The sequence below is a fragment of the Narcine bancroftii genome, chromosome 5 (assembly GCF_036971445.1).
Source record: "Narcine bancroftii isolate sNarBan1 chromosome 5, sNarBan1.hap1, whole genome shotgun sequence".
Lineage (NCBI taxonomy): Eukaryota > Metazoa > Chordata > Chondrichthyes > Torpediniformes > Narcinidae > Narcine > Narcine bancroftii.
The window spans coordinates 76,948,397-76,968,353 of record NC_091473.1 but is presented as its reverse complement, the minus strand read 5'-3'; the positions used below and the strand labels follow the sequence as shown (position 1 = coordinate 76,968,353).

The window sequence follows — 19,957 nt, the reverse complement described above, 5'->3', positions numbered from 1 at the left end:
TCAGCTGAAGTTCCAAAATTCTCATTGTGAAAAGCAAGATCACAAATCCACAATTGCATTGTCAAGATCTGAAAAGTAAAGGATATCTCATTGAATATCAGAGATGCCAAAATCATGGTCACTTTCAAGAAAGACAGTAACTGTGAGAAGTTTCTTTGCTGAAGAACTAATGAAGCAAACTATGGTGAACACACTCCAGAATCCAGGTTGGTTGGGTACAATCTGCAAGCTGCAGATCGGATTTGCAAATTCTTTGAGGCAAACTCCAAGCCCTTATTGACTTGTTCAACATCATATATAATAAAGGTAAACTGAATACCTGTGAGAGAAGACGAATCTGCCCTGCTCCTGCCACACCACAGTAATCTTTGACAATAAATGAACCATGTTCTCTATCTTGAAAGTAACCTCACAATGAAAACAGATGGAAGATAAAATTTACTACTGTCTTGAATGCATTAGGGTGTTTGGAAGGCAGTAGACTAGATATTGGAAGGACACCACCAGAGGTGTCTCCAAATACACTGTAAGAAGGTGAACCAATGTCAGTGTCTCTTTTCAGGGCATAATCCCCAGTAGTTATACTCAGTCTGTTAGTTCTGCTGAACAAGGCATGTCATTCACAAGCCTGATATCAAGTTCTTCATGTCCAAGGCTCTTTCTTTCCTTTTGAGTTTAATAAAAAAAACCTATACACATAATAATAAGCTAGTGAATGGCCTAAGCCATATCATATACATAACATACATAAATTTTAAATCAAAAACATAGCCATAAATCAGTTGTTAACTTAATCTTATCCAAAACATTAAATCTAAGATTCGATTGAATTAACAATTGACACATTCTTCCACAAAAAATTAAATAAATTGAAATCTGAATTATCTAATTATGTTTTCAATGCAGTCAAGATATAGGGACATTTTTTCATTTGACCTTGACATGCTTTGAAGTGAAATCCTTTTGGGAAAATTTAGGGAATCTCCAGGAACAAATAACCAGAGTTCGATACCCTCAGGTAATTTTGTATTTATAAACTGTGTGTATAATTTGATAATTATGATAATGTGTTGATTCTTGCTTCTTTGTATATCAACATTAAGTTTGGTTTTGGTATTTTATTGTATATATCTCTAATGTGTCTGATTTTGTTTTTTTTGTAACTCCATCTTGATTTAAAATAAAAAAGCAACAAAAAAAACAATCGACACATTCTTCATAATATATCAAAAATAATATTGAAAGAAAGAAAAAGAGACAATTCCCCAGAAAGGGGGAGAGTAAAAAAAATACTTTCTTTAAAATTCCCTTGTAAAAAAAAAAGAATTTGTAGTTCTCAGATAACTTTATCTTCAATAATATAATCAAAGTTTACAATTTTCAATTAAACTCACATTTCTCTCATATGACTCTACTAAAAAAGAAAAAAAAAAATCCCTATATAATCAAACCACTCCCTCTAAACAAGGTTAACTTATATAAATAATAAACATATGAATTAAATGATCGCATCCAGAAACCGGAAATCACATCTCAGGAGCATCCAAACACCTTAATTCTTTAAATGCTGATAATAACAATCCATGAATGGGTCCCATGTCTTATGAGAATTAAATTTTACATTTTTAATATTATAATCTGATTTTTTTTTCTAAACTTAGGAAAGTCATGACATCGTACAACTATTGAATATGAGTAGGTGGAATGTTGTTTTTCCATTTCATCAAAATTGCCCGTCTAGCTATCAGAGAGGTAAAAGCTAAAATTCACTTTTGAGATGAATTCAAAAGTATATCCTCTTCTTGTGAAAACCCAAATAAAGCAATTATGGGGCATGGTTCAAATTTGATCTTAAAAATCACTGATAAAGTTTAAAAATGTTTTTCCAAATTTTTTCATAACTAGGGTAAGCCCAAAACATGGATCAATGAAGCCTCAAAAATGTTACACTTATCACATAATGGATCAATATTAGAATAAAAGCAGGATTATTTAACTTTAGATATATGAACTCTGCACACCACTGAATTGCAACAATGTTGTGCACAAAAAGACGACTCGTTAATAATATTTAAAATAGTATCCCAGTCTTCATCTGCAAGTGATAAATTCAGATCAAATTCCCAATCAATTTTGATCTTAACTAGTGAAGCTATTCTTAAATCCACCAAATGATTATAAATAATTAATATTGAGCCTCTATGAGACAGTTGACAGTCAAAGAATACATCGAGAATGTTTGAAAATCAGAGAGCTTGGTCTGAATGAAATGTCTGACTTGTAAATATCTGAAAGTTAAAATAAAAATAAAAAAAAATTAAATTAAAGTTTAATTTTTCTGTCAATTGTTCAAAAGAAACAAAATTATCTTTAAACTTTTAAAGATAGTATACCTAGTGTATACTCATCCTAAACCTGTATCTGATGAAGAGGGTAGAAAAAGATAGTTAGATATAATAGGATTGGGAAGAAAAAAACTAAGAAATCCAAAATACTTTCTAAATTGTGACCATATTCTTATCAAATTGTCTGTCAATTTGAAAAAGTAAAATGGTAACAAGGTCCCTAAAACTGATGAATTTTTAGAAAAATTCAATTCCATTTCTACCCAAGAAGGGCAGTTATCTAATTTATAAAAATGTAAAAATAAGGAGCAGATTGTGTATATTAACTGCGCAATAATAGAATTTAAAATTTGGAAGTGACAGTCCTCCATTCCTTTTAGTTTTTTTGAAAATGAGCTTTATTTAAACAAGGTTGTTTTCCTTGCCATATATACGAAGATACAAGTGAATCCCATGAATAAAAAAAATTAAAAGATTTGTAAAGACTGAAAAATATACAAAGCTTTAGGTAAAATGCTCATTTTAATCAAAATGATGCATCCAATCATAGTGATCAACTAAGGTGGTCATCCCAATAATAATACTGTTACCTGATTAAATAATGCAGAAAAGTTTTCTTTCAATAAATTCTTGTTACTTCTAGTAATTGTAATTCCAAGATATCTAAATTGGTCCTTCACTATCTTAAATGGGAAATTAGAATATTTTGAAAAAATACCCCTTTAAGGGTAGTAATTCACTTTTGTGCAGATATAATTTGTAGCCAGAAAACTGGCCAATGTGGGCAAATAAGGTTAATATGTTTGGTATAGAAATCTCAGGATTTGAAATAAAAAGCAAAAGTTCATCTGTATATAAGGAAACTTTGCGTTCAACTCCATTCCTAATTATCCCTGAGAAATCTCTACTCTTCCATAGAGCAACACCAAGAGAGTCTAGTACCAAGTCAAATAGCAATGGACTTAAGGGGCAACCTAAGCCTAAAATGTTTTGATTGTTGAGAATTAGTGAGAATGGAGGCTGTAGGACATAAGTATAATAATTTAATCCATTTAATAAAATGTGGGCAAAATGCAAATCTTCTAAAATAGCAAACACCTAGTTCCATTCCACTCGATCAAAAGCCTTCTCAGCATCTAATGAAAGAACACATTCAGTAGCAGGAGAGAAGGTAAATATAAGATATTCAACAATTGATGTATATTAGAATACGAGTAAAGATTTTTAATAAAACTAGTTTGGTAAAATATTCTCTAATTTATGGGCCAGAATTTTAGACAATATTTTCATATCTACATATTCCACAGGGTCCTTCCTTTTTTTTTTAAAAAAAAGAGATATACAAGCCTCATTAAAAATTGGTGGAAGCTTCCAATCTTTCACAGAATTTCCTATCAATCACAGAACTTAAATGAGGTAAAAGCCATTTGGAAAAAAATTATAAAATTCAACAGATATCCATCTGGTCCTGGAGATTTACCAGATTGTAAGGAATAAATAGCTAATAATATTTTCTCCTGAGATATAGGAGCCTCCAGGATTATACGACTGTTCTAAGAATATATAAGAAAATTAAGGCAATCTGGGAAATCCTACATTAAGGTAGCATCTTTATTAAATTCAAAGGTGTAAAGGTTGGAGTAGGATTCATAAAAATATCATTCATTTTAAAATAATTAGTAATCATCCTGTCGTCTCCCATCTGAATCTTACTGATCTATTTTAAATGACTCTTGCTCCTCAACAATTGCTGTTCAATAGGATGTAGAGAGAAGGTCACATTTAGTTCTAAGTTCTACTCTTATTTTATTTAAGCATGGATTTTTATCATGAGCAAATTGTAAATTGATTTGTTTAATTAATTCCAACCTTTTCTTGTTGGTCTTCTTAATATTAGCTGTATAAGAGATAATTTGCTCTCTCCAATAAGCTTTCATTGTATAATTGTATCCCATACAATCAATTTAAATATAGTTGGGGATGAATTTGTAGTTATAAAAAAATGCATTTGCTTTTCCATAAAGTCTAAAAAATCTTTGTCTAAAAGTAGATTAGTATTAAATCACCATTGCCTTTTTGTTAAAGAGATGTCAGAAAAATTCAAAGACAAAATAACAAGAACATGATCAGATATAACTATTCCTTTATATACTCATTTTGGTTAAAAAGACCAAGCCACTGTGAAAAAGAAATCAATCTTCCCATTTAACTTGAGAATTTTTGGCCCATTACACTGGGCCATTTCTTTTCAAAAGATTTGTCCCTGTAAAAGAAAAACATTGGGGATTATAATAGCCAACTTTAATTTGAACATAAATATAATTTCATATTTGCTGTAACATGTAGCAAGTTGGAGAAACATTAAATTAACTTTAATTGATTTTACCATATTTAATTGCATAATAAACCTCTGAGCTAATCCTTCAGGTTGATTGCACATGTTGCACAACAAAGGTGAGAAGTCCAGTCAGTGTTTGTCTTGTTCACCAAATTTACAGCTAAAGTAGAGCTCATAGGTCTATTTAATAAGTGTAGTTATGCAGCGTCTTTGAGCTTTAAGCATATACTTGCCATAGAAGCAACAGAATGTATCATAGCTGTTGTGACATTGATGAGATATTTCTGCTGTATTGAATCTTATTGAAGACAATATAGCTTTTGTTAAGTAAACTCATTAAGCTATTGCCTGAAGAATATATGCATCAATATGCATTCAATGCACATGAGCTTATTTTGTAACCTATCTGTATCTATCCTGACTAAACATGCCCAGGCTTAGGCAACATTTGCATAGCACCTGGGCTGAGTGGATGCCCAGGCATGCCTTGACTGACAAAAAAAGCTTGCTTTGTGGGCAATATCCTAGTAGACTTAAAATATGACAGGAAATTGCAAAAAATAGGTATATCTAAAAAAAATAGAATGTGAGAGAAAAAGTTTAAAGTGATTTTCATGATCAGTAGCCCAAAATCCATATAATATACTCAAAAATGTTCGTGAAGAAAAAATTATCATTGTCCAATGTAATCACTCAACGAGGAAAAGAAACATTTGAGACAGTAAAAGAGAACCTTACGTTCATGCACCTGAATATGTACAGAGATCCTGTATAAACAGCAGTGGTGCATACCAGCTAAGTATTCATCCAGCCTTTCAAATACCTCTTGCCTCACCATTAATGGAGTACGTATGAAGTTCCCATATTAGCCTCATTAGATGCTTCAGAACCCACAAAACTGGAGAGGAAGGAAGTTATCTGTGACCCCAAAGGACAGCCTCTGAAAGTAAACATCTTAGCTGGAGATTTATAGCCTAAGTTGCTGTGATCAAGTTATTCTAGTGGAACTTAAATCTTAAATTTATTGAGTCAAAAATAAATGGATCCATCTGACCATTGCTGTGCACAATTACTGTCAGGCTGATCCCATTTTTAGGGGTTTCAACTACATTTCCCTTTATAGACTTCACAACCTCTTCCTTTATAGACATTTATCAAAATTATATTTTTGCCACAAAAATATAAACAAGAAATCAAATTTGCCTTCTGAAATAGATCAGAAAAAAACACTGCAAATACTCATTGAAAGTTAGGAAGAACCTTCAGAGATATTGTTAAGTATAAAAGATAACAACATTTTTTGAGAAATACCTCTTTAATTTCAGATTTCTGGTGTTAACAGCTTTTTAAGTGGTCGTCTTTCAAATAGACAACAGGGATGGGGTCTATGAATGAGCAGAACAGTGACAGAGAATGTAAAGAAATGTGTGGTTATCAATCTGAAATCTGGAAAGAGATTTATCTCGACTAGTGAGGTACAGGTCAACATCAATGATGGCAATGAAATTATCAGAGTTGGTAAAGTAAGCTTCCTTTTTGAGAAAAGATTGCACAGAGTTCCCATAGTAAGTCATTCACCAGACAGAGCAACAGTTGATAGGCAGTGTGTGAGAAGGAATAAGAATGGTTATTGCTTAATAGCAAGATTGACACCTATGAATAATTTACTGCTATTATTGGAATACTTACACCCTTCTTCAGTTTTCACTCTCTGTGAAACTTGACTTGATTGAGAATGTCCATTGCAATCCTTGTTAAATGCTCTCAGGTAAACATCATATTTATTAAATGGCTTCAGATCATCACAAATACATGAGCCTGATGCACTTTTACATGTACAACAGTCTTTAGTGGTTTCTGTAAAAGAAAGATATCTGTATTTGAATTGTTGTGACAAAAGCCTGATGTTGGTAAAAGTTAAAACTTTGAGATAAGGACCCAGTTCCAGAGAGCTACTGTACATTGCAGTGTCAGTGAGAGAAGCTTGGCTGAAACCAGCTGATATTGTGCCCATGAAATCAAAGCAAATCTTTACAATACATGGGTGTATACCCACTTCTGGGGCCAGCCTGGTTGCTGGGCCTTCATAGAGGAAGACAGTATACAATGAGCAAAGGAATGTCAGCCAACCGTCAGCCCACTGGACAAATGTAGACACCAATAATTAAAAAAAAACAATGTCTGAATTCAAATTGATCTCTTTTACAATTTTTTGTGGTGACTGTAAATGTCGAACCTCAGTGTTCCTACATCAAGTGCCATCCCTGAACTCTTTCCTCAGCTCTGTTTTCTTGATTCAATGGTATATTCCTCAAACACTGGAACCTTCAACTCAAGTCATCAGTGTTATCAGTGGCAAAGAAAGTCAATGGGTACAATCCCAAAGAAATAACCAGGGTTACTGGCCCATAGACTTCCTTAGATGTTCAGGTAAAATTACCAAACTACAACCAAGCCCTTAAAAAGTAAACCTATCCTTTGATGTCAGTTTTCATCTTTCTTGCCACTTGTCTATTTCCTATTTCTGGTTTATTGCCTTTATTTTAATCATCTTCCTCATCATATCGGACAAAATCTTCTTCCAGTTCCTCATCAAAGGTTCACCCTAATGATAACCGATCAACATTGTTACAGATAATCAGAATGATAGATCCAACTGGACCATTAAAAATATCATGAAAAAGGCTTAAAAGCCTAGAAATTGAATTTCATCCATTTTGTTGCACTAATTTGATAGCATTTTGCCTGATGCTAAAATAGGTGTCACCAAAACATAAGTCACTTAATTGGGACATAAAAAAAGAAATTGCTATAAATTTTGGCATGAAATGTTAGTTGTGTTTCTCTTTTCACAGATGCTGCCTGGTCTCCTGAGTATTTTTTTTAAATTTTTAATCATTAAATGGGGAAATAAATAACAAAAAACAATATTGAGGACACTCAACGTGTTAGGCAGCATCTGCAGTTAATGCTTCAGATCTGGGACCCTTCATCAGAATGGGGAAAAAAAACCAAATACAGTCACAAAGGAGATGCAGGAGGGTTGAGTAGAAAAAAAGGAAATATCTCTGATTGGATGATATCAAATGATCTAATAGGAAGCTAAGTAGCAGTAAATGTCAGATTATATGATTCTTCTATGTGATTGGGGCCTGGTCAAACAGTCAGGAGAGGAGGCGGCAGAGGAAAGAAGAGGCCATAAGGTAAGAAGTGTTTATTAAGGGCACTTATGGGGGCCTAGGGTAAAAGTCGGGAGAGGAGTAAAGAGGAGGGAAGGAGAGGTAAGGAGTCTTTTTTAAGGCACTTACCTGGAGGCATGTTGATTAAATCGGGAGGGGAAAGGAGTCAGAGGCGACCACAGGAGGAGTGAGGAGGAGAGGCTGTTGGGAAGGTAAGGCATGAAGAAAGAAGAGACCAGAAGGTAAGAAGAAATGTTTATTAAGGGCACTTAACGTGTGTGTGTGTGTGTGTGTGTGTGTGTGTGTGTGTGTGTGTGTGTGTGTGTGTGTGTGTGTGTGTGTGTGTGTGTGTGTGTGTGTGTGTGTGTGTGTGTGTGTGTGTGTGTTAATTAATTGTGTAATTGGTTAGTAGGCCAATAAAAAGGAGGGGAGGAACAAGGAGAGGCCAGCGAGTGAGTGGCGCAGCGAAGGAGTGGGACTTCCAGCCTTTGGCCAATCAGGCTTTGGCGAAAGCAAGTGAGGAGAAAGTGTCCACGTCATGCAGGGCTGAGGAGCGCTGTTGCAGAAACCAAGGTAAGAAGAGAAAGTAAGACTAGTCACGGATGTTATGCTAATAGAGTCAGCTAGGGCTGTAGATTGCTTCAGCTGTGGAATGTGGGAAATCTGGGAATGTATACTTGTCCCAGATAACCACACCTGCAGGAAGTGCACTCAGCTCCAGCTCCTTACAGACCGAGTTCAGCAACTGGATCTGGGGCTGGATGAACTATAGGTTATTCAGGAGGCTGAGGAGGTAATTGAGAGAAACTACAGGGAGGTAGTCACCCCATATAGACAGGATGCAGATACATGGGTGACTCTCATGAGGGGTAAAAGGAAGGGACCAATGATGCAGAGCACCCCTATGGACATTCCCACCAGCAAAAGGTATGTCATTTTGGATACTGCTTGTGTGGACGATCTACCAGGGATATCAAGGCGGTCATGTCTCTGCACAGAGATTGGCACCTCAGCTCATAAGGGAAGGGGTGAGAGGAGAGCCTTAGTGATAGGGGACCTGTTGGTTAGGAGGATAGACAGGAAGTTTGCTGGAATGCATCATGACTCCCGGTTGGTGTGTTGCCTCCCAGGTATCAGGGTCAGGGATGTCTCAGATTGTCTTCCCAGCATTCTGAAAGGGGACGGGGAGCATCCGGGTGTCATGGTCCACTCTATTGAGATGAGGTCCTAAAGAGGGAATATAGGGAGTTAGGTAGAATGTTAAAAGATAGGACCTCGAGGGTGGTAATCTCCAGATTGCTGCCTGTGCCACATGCTAGACTGGGTGCTAATAAGAAGATATGGCTGCTGAATGCGTGGCTAAGGAGTTGGTGCAGGGGACTGGGCTTCAGATTCCTAGATCATTAGGATCACTTCTGGGGAAGGTCAGACCTCCATAACAAGGATGGGCTGCACCTAAAGTGGAAGGGAACCAATATCCTGGCAGGAGGGTTTGGTAGAGCTGTTGGGGAGGGTTTAAACTAGTTTGTCAGAGGGAGGGAATTCAAAATGAGAGTGTAGAGAGTAGGACAGTAGGGAGACAGGGAGTTACAACAGGGAGAGAAATAAATAATGTTGGACCTTGTTAAAGACCTTACTAGAGTCCATGTAGACAACATCCTTAGCCTTTCCTCCTTCAACTTTCCCGGTAACCTTCTCAAAAAGCTCTATAATATTGGTTGAACCCAACTTACCATGTTGTCTATCCCTAATTAGTTTCTGGATATTTAAATAATTATATATCCGATTTCTTAGAACACCTTCCAATACTTTACCCACTGCTGGTGTCAGGCTGGCTGGCCTATAATTTCGAGGGTTACTTTAGAGCCTTTTTTAAACAATGGAACAATGTGAACTACCCCTCAAATCTCTGTCACCAGATGTGGCTAAGGACATTTAAAATATTTTTGCCAGAACCCCTCCAATTTCTACTCGAGCCTCCTCAAGTTCAAAGGGAATATCTTGTCAGGACCTAGGGATTTGCTTTAAGACAGCAAACACCTCCTTCCCTTTAATCTCATTACATTCCAGGACCTCACCTTTTATTTTCCTTACTTCCCACAACTCTGTGCCAGTTTCCTGAGAGACTACTGATAAAAAAATCATTTAAAATCTCCCCCTTCTCTTTTTTTCCCAAAAAAGCTGACCACTCTGATCTTCAAGAGGACCAATTTTGACTCTTGTCTTAATATACCTATAGAAACCCTTAGGGTTTCCCTTCACATTGTTTGCCAAAGCAAATTCATCTGTCTTATTTTAGCCTTCTTGATGTTTTTCTTGCATTTTTATACTCCTCAAGTACCTAATTTACTCCGTTGTCTATACCTGCTCTGTACCTCTCTATTCCTCTGAACCAGATTTCCAATATCTCTCAAAAACCAATACCTGCTAATTTTGTCTTTAATCCTGCCAAGAATATATAAACACTCTACTCTCAGAATTTCACTTTCGAATGTATTTTTACTTCGCACGTCCTTGTCCAAAAGCAATTTATCCCAAATCCTTTCTCGTTTCCTCAAAATTAATTTTTCTCCAATTTGGAATCTCTACTGGAGGCCAAGACCTATTCTTCTCCATAATTAATTTGAAATTAATGGCATTATTATCACTGGACCCAGAATGTTCTCCTCCATATACTTCTGTTACCCATCCTATCACATTCTCTAATAGGAGATCCAGTATTGCAGTCTTTCTCATTGGTATATATTGATTTCAAATACTTAATTATCTGCTTTTTCTTCTTCCTCTCTTAACTGGAGTAGTCAAAGAATTCACAATTTGAATAATTTCCACTTTTCATTCTTGGCACTGCTAATTTCACACTCTTCCCTTAAATTATGGTTATTTTCCCTGAACTCTCAAATTGAAATTGCTATGTCGATCTCACATTGTCAGCACCATGCCATAAAATATATGGAGATTAAGCAAAGAGCAAGCATATATATTGGTAGGCACTGCGGTGGCAAATTCTGAGCACAGAGCCTCCCAAAACTATGTACATCCATTGTGAAATAGCACTGTTGTAGTTTGCTCACCCATTATATAAAGTTTCTTACCTTTTAGCTTATAATAAATTGTAATATTTTCTAAAGGTTTTAATCCAGATTGCTTCAAATTCCATTGTATTTTAAAGGATGTATTCTTCAGTTCAGTTATATTAAAACTCAGATTATCAGGTTCTATAAAAATTTAAAAAAAATAAAAAAATCACCAATCTCACAAATATTGTTCTCAGATTTTCATATTTATTTAAACAGAACAGCTGTGAAAACAAAGGTCACAATTTGACATCATTTTCATTACAAATTCATGGATTGCTTCAGACCAAATTCCTCCAGTCAATATTCATTCTTCTCTTGTGGCATTTACATGACCCAGGGAAATTGCAAACCTTGAGAGAGGTTAAGACCTCAAAAGAATGTAGCTTTCATTGGGAGGACTGGCACTGAAACATAGTTCTATAGTTAGTCTTAGCCTGCTGCAAATTTATTGCAAATTTTTAGTAAACTTGAAAGCCATTTTCTTAATTATAGGTGCATCCTACAATTTGATTACATTGATTAGTCTTTCATGGCCCAAACCCAAAGGAACGACTTGAATGTTTTGCTGACAGTGAGGATCTTTTTAAGTGGTCTCAGTCTCAGTCTCTATCCCATCATAGAAGTCCAACTTATCACTCCAGTGGGAGGATACCTTCATGTCCAGCGTGTAGTAATCTGCTACCAACTTCCTAAGAAAAGTAATGGCATTGGATTGGAAACCGACAGAGAAAAATAACTTCCCCGCACCTTTTATTTGAAGGAGAAATATAAGATAGAAGAGTTAGATAGCAAAACACCTGAGTAATCGATCACCCATGAGATAGTGTATCCTGTGGTGATTGAAGAAATTGTGTGCCAAGTCATCAAAGATTTATGAATCAGGATCTGATGTTATTTTTAGTGGGTAATATTAAGGTTATAAAACCTAAATTAAAATTAAATATGTAACAAATTGAATTTGAGCAAATTGCTTTAGCAATTTCTAGAAAATGCATAGCAATATCATGGAAGTCAGATATGGAAAGATAGCACATAGAACTTCGTAGCTGTATAACATTAGAGAAAATTACGTTTAGTCTGCAAAATAAATGCCATCCATTTTTGAAAATATGGACCCCTTATTTACAAAATGTGGGTATGTATGTTTAAGGCTCTCTGAATGGTCCCATTTCTTGGTAACCTCCAATCAGAATTTATGTTTTATTCTCTTGGTATTCTCCATTTCTTTATTTCTTTCTCTTATTCAGTTTCTTCTTTTTTAATTTTGTTTCTCTTTTCAAGTGTTTTGGTGAGGGGAGGGTTGAGGGGTTGGGTGGAGGGGGATTTCTTTTCTTTTTTTATGCATACTACATGGAATTTTTATAATTTTTGAATTTTATGTCATGCAATTCATATTGTGATTTAAAATTAATAAATAAAATATTTTAAAATGATTATGAATTAGGCTAGAAAGTTTAAATAAAATGTTATTCCCAAATTTCAATCCCCTTCTGCTACTATGGAGTTGTGCTGATAAACTGATGGGTGTGAACAGAATTGTACATGCATAGAAATGGTATGGCTATAATGAGAGGACATAAGCTTGAATTAAAGTAAAAAAAAAGATAGCTTTAGTATGTAGTGAAACAAATTTTTCACACCTTAAATAGAAATCTGTGTCCATATTTGGAGATGAATATGTATTTATGTTGTAGGGACTTTGCAGAGAGGAGCAGCGGGGGACCTTTACAATTTATTTGTATTATTTGAGGGAAGATATGTCGTGACAGAGTATTTAGAGGTGGTTTGGGAGGAATTGTTAGAGCAGCTTGCACACACACATTTAAATACATAGAATATTTGAAGGACTTTTGCAGAATGCTTTTTGCAGGAGGCAACAATGTATTGACAGCAGCTTGCCTGGGAGAGCGTGTGATCTTTGTAGGCAGGGAAGAACAGTTTTGCTCTCAGAGAGGGAGGGTGTGAAATAGAGAGAGAGGAGACAGAAATCAGTTCCAGAAGGACAAGCTGGCAAACTTTGGAAGGCTGTCTGGTCAAAGGAGGAGATTGGTTGTCTGAAAGGTGACCTGAAAGAAAGAGGATCATCTTGAGAACCCTGAAGGGGGCAAGTTTCGTCAGCAAGACTGATTGAGAAAGAATCAGTTGTGGATGTCCTGGAAAAGGAATATCTCTCTGTAAACCAGCAAGAACCCTCCTCAGTGGTAACCATTTGCCTGTTAAGCACCAAAGACTGGCGAACTTTGTTAATGCTAACTTCTGTGCACAGTACAAGAATTGCCTGCAACCAGTGAGATATGTCTGTGAACCAAAGAACTTTTCTAATCTTAAATAAACATTACACACACCCGCACTTTGTATTAGAGGGGAGGGATTAAGTAGTTAGGTAGTTTAAGTAAGTAGGTTAAGTAATAAGTTAGAGTTTAATTCTGTTTTCTTGTTCAAATATAACTAAAAACTACTTTTGTTTAACTAACCCTGTGTTGTGGTGCATATCTATTACTGCTGGTTTTTGGGGTCTTCTGGACTCCGTAACATTTTATGGGAGCTCGTCTATTAAGATTTGAACATTGCAATTTGATGATTAATTAGTTGATTGGGTTTTTATGTTTGCAAGCTATTAGTCTGGAATTTTTGCAAGCGAACTTAAAGCTGGTGCCTAGAAAAACAGCAGCAATGGAAGTTAATACATTTTTGTTATAACCATCACCTGCAGAGCTGCAGAGCATGAGAAAAGAGGAACTGATGGCTATTTCTAAGGCACTGAAAATTTGCTGAAGTTAAATATTGGATGAGTAAAGTACAAATACAGAGGTATATAGTGAAATATTATATGTGAAGGAAAATTTGTTGAGGAAGACTTAGAAAATTTTCCAGAGAATAGATCTTTTGAATTGGAATTGGAGAAATTGAGGGTGCAAGAAGAAAGAGAAAAAGGGATATATGTGGTAGAGGAAGCTGAAAAACGGAGGAAACACGAGTTAGAGGAAGTTGAAAGGAACAGACAGTTTCAATGAGAACAGTTAAGAATGGAGATAGAAATAAGTACGAGAACTGAGGCTGTAACTCCTGCGGAGGGGTTTTTGACTCGTAGAGAGGTAAATCTAGTGCCTCCTTTTGATGAGGGAGAACCACAGGTTCAAGTTAAAAACTTTAGAGATACTGGGGCTGCTCTGTTAGAAAGTGTTTTAACTGTGGATCAAAGGACTGACACAGGGGTGACAGCTTTGATTAAAGGTGTTGGAGGTGAGGTAGAGTCAATATCGCTTCACAAGGTTGTGCAGAATTCAGAATTAGTCAAAGGATCTGTTGTAATGGGAGTAATTCCAAAGTTACCCATGCAGGGTGTCTCATTTTTATTAGGGAATGATTTGGCAGAGGATAAAATTGGGTCAGTTTTAAGATTGACAAATTGGCCTAGTAAGGATGTGATCAGAGAGGATGGTGAGATATATCCTGCATGTGTGGTGACTAAGTCTGTGACTAAGGAAATGATGACTGAAGAAAATCCAGTTGATAGAGATTTGCCCAGTACTTCTGAAGTACTTTTGAAAGAGCAGGGTCATTGTGAGAGTGAGGATTTCTCTTTGTCAAGGAAAGAGTAAATTCTGCAACAGAAAATAGATGCAGATCTTGTTAGTTTAAGGGAGAAAGCAGTAACTGAACATGAGATTAAAGAAATGGTTTGTGAATATTACTTAAAAGGTGAAGTGCTGATGAGAAAATGGAGACCTCTTGATATTCCTGCTGATGAAGAGTGTGGAGTGATTCATCAGGTAGTTGTTCCTAGAAATTATTGCAAGGAAATATCAGATCTAGCCCACAGTACACCTTTGGGTGGTCATCTTGGTGTAAAGAAAACCATGAATAAGATTTTCAAGCAATTTCTCTGGCCTGGTTTGATGAAGGATGTTGTAAATTGGTGCCAGACATGTCATGTTTGTCAGATTGTGGGGAACCTAACCAGGATCCTCCAGTGGCTCCATTACAACCTATTCCTGTTATTGGGGAACCTTTCACTAGGGTTATTGTAGACTGTGTAAGCCCCCTGCCAAAAACTAAACCTGGTAACCAGTACTTATTAACAATTATGTGTGCAGCATCGAGATTTCCAGAGGCTATACCACTGAGAAATATTAAAGCCAAAACAGTAGTAAGATTTTTCACAGTGTTTGGACTACCGAAAGAGATCCAGAGTGATCAAAGATCTAACTTTATGTCTGGGTTGTTTCAACAGTTAGTTTATGAGTTGAGAATAAAACAGATCACTTCATCTGCGTACCATTCTGAAGCTCAGGGAGCTTTGGAAAGATTTCATTCTACTCTTTAAAAATATGATGAGAGTTTACTGTACAGAGAATGGAAAAGATTGGGATGAAAGTATTCATTTATTGTTGTTTGCAGCAAGGTAGGCTGTGCAGGAGTCATTAGGTTTCAGCCCCTTTGAAATTGTGCTTGGACATCAAGTTAGAGGACCTTTAATGTTGATAAAAGAACAGTGGGTTAATGAGGATGTGCAATTGGATTTGCTAGATTATGTTTCTAAATTTAAAGATAGGTTACATAAAGTGTGGACTTTGGCTCAAGAAAGTTTAGAAATGGCTCAGGGTAAAATGAAGTGTTTATTCGACAGGAAAGCTCAGGTGAGGAATTTTAAAACAGGAAGTAAAGTTTTAATTTTGTTTCCAACACATGTCAATCCTTTGAAAGCTAGATTTTCTGGACCATACACAATTAAATCAAAACTGAATTATATTAATGATGTGGTTAACACTCCAGATAGAAGGTATAAAACTCAAGTTTGTTACATAAATATATTGAAAGCTCATTATGAGAATAAGGATATTGGAGAACAATCTGTATCAGAGGTGTTAGCTGTTGACAGAGTGGAGAATGTGGTGGATCATATGATTATGGAAAAGAATCTTGTGAGGATAACCTTAAAGAAACCATGGTTCCTGTGCACCTGTCTAACTCAACAATTTTGTAAAATTTGGAAGAAAGGTTAGGCCATCTTAAGTTACAAGAGCAGATGCAGTTGAAAGAATTACTTTTGATATACACAAATTTGTTCCCTGATGTTACAAAAAGGATATCAGTGATTTACCACAATTTATTTGTATTATTTGAGTGAAGATATGTTGTAACAGATTATTCAGAGGTGGTTTGGGAGGAATTGTTAGAGCAGCTTGCACACACACATTTTAATACACAGAATATTTGCAGGACTTTTGCAGAATGCTTTTTGTAGGAGGCAACAAAATATCGACAGCAGCTTGCCAGGGAGAGCATGTGATCTTTGCAGGCAGAGGAGAACAGTTTTGCTCTCAGAGAGGGAGGGTGTGAAACAGAGAGAGAGGAGACAGAAATTATTTCCAGAAGGACAAGGTGGCAAACTTTGGAAGGCTGTCTGGTCAAAGGAGGAGATTGGCGGTCTGAAAATTGACCTGAAAGAAAGAGGATCATCTGGAGAACCCTGAAGGGGGCAAGTTTCTTCAGCAAGACTGATTGAGAAGGAATCAGTTGCGGATGTCCTGGAAAAGGAATCTCTCTCTCTGCAAACCAGCAAGAACCCTCCTGAGTGGTAACCATTTGCCTGTTAAGCACCAAAGACAGGTGAACTTTGTAATGCTAACTTCTGAGCACAGTACAAGAATTGCCTGCAACCAGTGAGATTGGACTGTGAACCAAAGAATTTTTCTAATCTTAAATATACATTACACACACCTGCACTTAGTATTAGAGGGGGGATTAAGTAGTTAGGTAGTTTAAGTAAGTAGGTTAAGTAATAAGTTAGAGTTTAATTCTGTTTTCTTGTTCAAATATAATTAAAAACAACTTTTGTTTAACTAACCCTCTGTTGTGGAGCATATCTATTACTGCTGGTTTTTGGGGTCCTTTCAACTCTGTAACAATGTGCAGCTCACCCATCATCCGGAGAGAAATGACGGTTGCATGACAGCCATCTCTAATAAACAATAGTTTCAAAGATTCCACCAGAATGGAAAATCAGAATCATTATCCTGTCATTCTCATACCGTGTTCAGTGGAGAAATCAGTTCACTGAAGAAAACAATCAACTCATGTCCTGCTTGATGCAGTATTTCAGGGCAGATGGCCTTATGTTTCTCATTGATCACTCAGGAATGATCAAAAATATAACAGAGGTTTAGTGATTTATTTGGGCATTTTGAGTGTTGACTGACTGACTGACTTACTGGTGGTGTTTACTCATTAGATATCAGTATGTACAGCTGCATCAGTTCAGAGGAGAGTGCAAAGGAAGTGGACTTTAGTCATTGCCATCCAAAGTTTCAAATGCTGGTACACTATGTGCAGGAAGTACATACACAGAATAAACTCTCTAATTTCAGTCTTTGAACCTTCACCTTCTTTTCTAAGCCACTGAAAGACATTTAAATAGCATTGGATTTCACAACAGAAATTGTCAAAAAGAACATAACAACCATAATCTATTAACATAAAGGTTGAAATTTGTAACTTGCACATTATGTAAAAGGAAACACTGTCTTCCTTATGATTGACATGGACCAACATTATTCAGTCTTCTGATCATCATATATGATTGTAATCTGGAATGCTTACTTTCAACTTCTATCTTCAACTCCTTCGTTACAACCGTGTTCCCATCTTTAGAATTTTTGATTTTGACAGAGCAATTGTAATCCCCACAGTTTTCTCTTGTCACATTTGTTTCATTGATTAATGTCTTATTTTCTGGAGAAAAAAAAACAACAAACAACAAAGAGTAATATATTGAAAACTTCCCTAAACCTGCAAAACTGTGATTACATCAAATCATGTCAGCATGAAAGCACAAAAAGGTTATGGTCCATCTGAAACCTCTATCCATGCCTCACAACTAACTATATCAATACATCCTGCTGTTCCTTTCTTCAACACAGTGCACATAAGAGCAGGAGAAAGGAAAATAAAAGGCAGTCAATGTGTGAATAAGAAGGTGGGGGGAGGGGCAAGGGAGGAACACAGAGTAACAAGAGATAGGTAATAGGTTCCATTCTCCAGCATTTGTTTATCAAACTTCTCATCATACTCATTGCCTGAACTATTTCTCATGGGACTGATCTCCCCAATCTTTGAAGAAAAAAATACCTCTGGGATTATCTGTTAGAGTTCTACATGAATTACCAAATGTTGGTCTCATCACATGTGGAAATATCTTCCCTTCATTGACCCAATCATACCTTATTATAGACAGTTCCAGGGTTATGTTCAGTTTGTGAGAACTGTCCAAACCCACAGACACAAACTGTGAGTCTGGTGCAAACAATTTCTGTGATGGTCAATTAACTTGAATATTTATTGCTTTCCTCAATGTTGATACAGACTCAAAATGTCCCATATACAATGGTTTTTTTTTGATGGCTGGTCCAAACAGATGAGAACATTCAGCCCAACCAACCTTTTATCAGCTGCCTAGCTTCCAAAGACCTCTCTAGACCAGTTCCAAATCCATTCCATGAACAGAGAAGACAACAAATAGCAATTCTTTGTGATGGATCCTTTTAGTGTTCTCTTACATTCCATATACACCTCATATGTTTCTATTTCTCTGATCGGAGCCTCAAAATTCCTCATCAGCTGATTTTCCCCAATCCCAGAAGCCCTGCCCTTTACTCAGCCAGGAACATGATGGTTCTGAATTCTTGCAATCTCATCTTTTAAAAGCCTCCTACTCCCCTTCCACATTGACCTTTAGCTGCTAACAGCTTCATCCAATCAATATTTGCAAGTTCCTATCTAATGCCATCAAAATGATCCTTGGCCAAGTTATTTGTGAGCAATCCCATCTTTATTTTCCATAACTAATTCCCAAGAACCATGTTTCCCATTCTTTTTCTGGTCCTCACCAATGTCCACATATCTTTTTGATCACGACCATTTTTTATAAATCAGTCACCACACTTTCTATGTTACATTTCAATTGTCCTTCATTTATTAGGTCTTGAAATAATCCAAGTTGCTATACAGATGAAAACATATTCTTCTATGAACACATTTGCTAGAAATTAACTTGAACAAGGACATGGCCATCTAGAGGATCAGAGCAGATGTGTTTTGTATAGAGATATGTTTTTGAAGGAGATAGATTGTGGGGGTAGTGTAGGTCACAAACAAATATACACAGTTCACAAAACAGACTTCATTTAAAATGCCAGAGCTTTGCTCAAGATAGATAGTCCAGGCTCCTAATGCCTTTGCAAAAACTTTGAAGAATGCCTATAGAGACTTCACAAGTAGGTGTTAATTGGACATGCTGTGGAGTAATGGATTATTGTTTAGAAAACAACAGGTGAAGGGACTCAGAAGTTTTGGTCCGGTTCCACAATCTGTCTGGTTGCAGTTTGCTTTTCTAAGAAGGTCATATGGTTTTGTAAGCAGAGGGAGAGAGCGCGGGAGAGAGCGCGAGAGAGAGCGCGAGAGAGAGCGCGAGAGAGAGCGCGAGAGAGAGCGCGAGAGAGAGCGCGAGAGAGCGCGCGAGAGAGCGCGCGAGAGAGAGCGCGAGAGAGAGCGCGAGAGAGAGCGAGAGAGAGAGCGAGAGAGAGAGAAATGGTTTTCTGCAGTTATGGCAAACTGGCACCTTGTTGAAACACCATTTTGAAGACGAGTTCTGAGTTCAGCCAGTTGAAAACCCTTGTGGTCTATACAAGACGAAATGGCTGGCTAGAGTGTTTCACCTGAAATAGGGGGGATAAAAAGGAACTCTGTGAAGGCCTTCAGAAGAAAAGGTTATCATTTGGAAAACCCTGATGGGGCAAGACACTGAAATGCCTGATCGGAGGGAATCAGTTTGCGAATGTCCAACGAGCAACAAATATCTCTGAAATTAACTAGAACCTTCCTGAGCAGTAACCTTTAAGCACCAGACCTTGGTTAAAATTCATAAATGTTATATTCTGTGCACAGTATAAGAATTGCCTGCAACAAGTGAACTTGGGGGAGTGAGAAGTGAGTTTGGACTGTGAATCAAAGAAC

The 19,957-nt window shown here is 36.6% G+C and overlaps 1 protein-coding gene across 36 annotated transcripts in view; it reads right to left on the bottom strand.

Moving 5' to 3' along the window:
- Positions 1-19,957, bottom strand: part of ptprc (protein tyrosine phosphatase receptor type C) — a 287,098-nt gene that overhangs the window by 67,171 nt on the left and 199,970 nt on the right. For all 36 annotated transcript variants that reach the window (XR_011357642.1, XM_069937885.1, XM_069937884.1 and 33 more), the window contains 3 exons: positions 17,546-17,677; positions 10,958-11,080; positions 6,373-6,540 (listed from right to left, as the gene is read on the bottom strand). Coding sequence is in view for 35 of the 36 variants with exons in the window: in XM_069937885.1 (XP_069793986.1) it covers positions 6,373-6,540; positions 10,958-11,080; positions 17,546-17,677 (423 nt within the window). In the remaining variant the exon portion in view is untranslated. The remainder of the gene's footprint in view (positions 1-6,372; positions 6,541-10,957; positions 11,081-17,545; positions 17,678-19,957) is intronic.